Genomic DNA, 1,780 nt, shown 5'->3' with positions numbered 1-1,780 from the left:
CTGCATCTGGGGATGCCTCGTTCTTTGAAAAGAGCTGCATCAGCTGCTTCGTTAGCTGGTCCTTACTCTGCACGCCAAACCCTAAACCCTAAACCCTAAACCCTAAGTTCTAAACCCTAAACCCTAGTTCTTCCAGGCGAGGCGAGGCGAGAATTGCCTCTTGTGAGGAGCTGCTAGGGTCTATTATGGTAACAACTTAAGGGTTTAGGGTTTAGGGTTTAGGGTTTATGGATCTGTCTTGCACTGCTAGGCAGCTAAACCGAATGCAAGCGCTAGGGTTTAGGGTTTAGGGTTTAGGGTTTGGGGTGAATATGAATCTTACCTCTGTAAGATCCTTTACTGTGGCTTCGAGCTCTGCGTTTTGTTTGACGAGTTGGTTAATTTGCTGCTGCTGCTGCTGCTGCTCTTTGTCTCCTACTTTCTCTTGCTGCTTCTGCAGCAGCTGCAGCTGACTCAGAGCAACGCCCTGCGCTTTCTCAAGCCGCTTGCGGAGCCTCATAGCATCATCAAGCTCACTCTCCAACTGAGAAAACACCAAGGGTTTAGGGTTTAGGGTTTAGGGTTTTGGGTTAGGATGTAGGGTTTGCGACTTGGGGTTAGGGTTAGGGTTTAGGGTTTAGGGTTTAGGGCTTGGCGGTTGAAGAAAGCATGCGGTAAGACACGCACCCACAGAGGGAGGTCCCCTAGGGTTTAGGGTTTAGGGTTTAGGGTTTGGCTTACCGCAGCAATGCGAGCCACCAGGGCCTCTTTGTCTCCTTCGACTTGTTTAGGCGACGCCGCCACCGCCTCCCCCCCGTTTTTGCTGCAGCAGCAACAAGGAGAGTGCAGACTAGCTAGCTGGCTAGCTGGCTAGCTAGCTGGCTAGCTAGCTGGCTAGCTAGCTGCCAGTTGTCTATCTATCTATCTAGCTAGTTGGATATCTAGCTAGCTACCTACTCAGCTGTCTATCTGCCTAGGTAGGGGGCTATCTATCTATCTCTGTTACTAGCTAGTTGGGCTAGCTAGCAACCTAACCAGTCAGCTAGCTAGCTAGCTAGCGAGCAAGCTAGCAACCACCCTACAGGACGACAGCTACCTGTCTCCTTGACTGCATGATTCGTCTGCTAGAGGCTAGGCTGGCTAGCTAGCTAGCTATACCACCCACCAGCCAGCTGGCTAGCTGGCTAGCTAGCTAGCTAGCTAGCTAGCTACTTACCGGGCCTTCTCAAGCTCTTCCTGAAGGGCCTCGACTTCAAATGTTTTTGCGTCGATCTCCGCGTCCTTCTGAGCCAGCGTTAGTTGAGCCACCTCCCTGCGCACCAAACCCTAAACCCTAAACCCTAAACCCTAAACCCTTGGCCCTGAAGCGTATGGCTGCCCTGTGGGGTGGCTTCCGTTCAAGGCGCCTCCGCTGCTCTCCAGCTACCTTGCTCAGCCAGCTAGCTAGACAGCTAGCTAGTTATATAACAGCTAGGCAAAGAGCTAGCTAGTTAGCTAGCTATGTATCCCCCAGCTAGCCAGCTAGCCAGCTAGCTAGCTCGCTAGCTAGCTAGCTGGGGGCTATTAACTAGCTAAACAGCTAACTAGCTAGTTAATCAAAGAATTAGCTAAACAGCTAGCTAGCTAGCTAGCTAGCTAGAAACGTACGCCTTTTTCTCAGCTGCTGCGAGTTTTAACTCAACTTCGTCTTTCTGCGACTGCAGCAACTCGCCGAGACTTCGGGCCTCCAGCAGCTTCTCCTCCAAATCTGCGCAAAGCCACAAACCCTAAACCCTAAACCCTAAACCCTAAACCCTAGTTG

The 1,780-nt window shown here is 51.5% G+C and overlaps 1 protein-coding gene across 1 annotated transcript in view; it reads right to left on the bottom strand.

The window, feature by feature from the left end:
- EAH_00063790 (hypothetical protein) overlaps window positions 1-1,780 on the bottom strand; it is a gene marked incomplete at both ends in the record, with an annotated part of 3,139 nt that continues 1,359 nt past the window's right edge. The window contains 5 exons of the mRNA XM_013396783.1: window positions 1-67; window positions 323-523; window positions 721-802; window positions 1,196-1,291; window positions 1,627-1,726. Of these exons, the coding sequence (XP_013252237.1) occupies window positions 1-67; window positions 323-523; window positions 721-802; window positions 1,196-1,291; window positions 1,627-1,726 (546 nt within the window). The remainder of the gene's footprint in view (window positions 68-322; window positions 524-720; window positions 803-1,195; window positions 1,292-1,626; window positions 1,727-1,780) is intronic.

This window comes from Eimeria acervulina, genomic scaffold, assembly GCF_000499425.1.
Source record: "Eimeria acervulina Houghton genomic scaffold, Eah_scaff1884, whole genome shotgun sequence".
NCBI lineage: Eukaryota > Apicomplexa > Conoidasida > Eucoccidiorida > Eimeriidae > Eimeria > Eimeria acervulina.
This window is presented reverse-complemented; position numbering and strand designations above follow the sequence as displayed.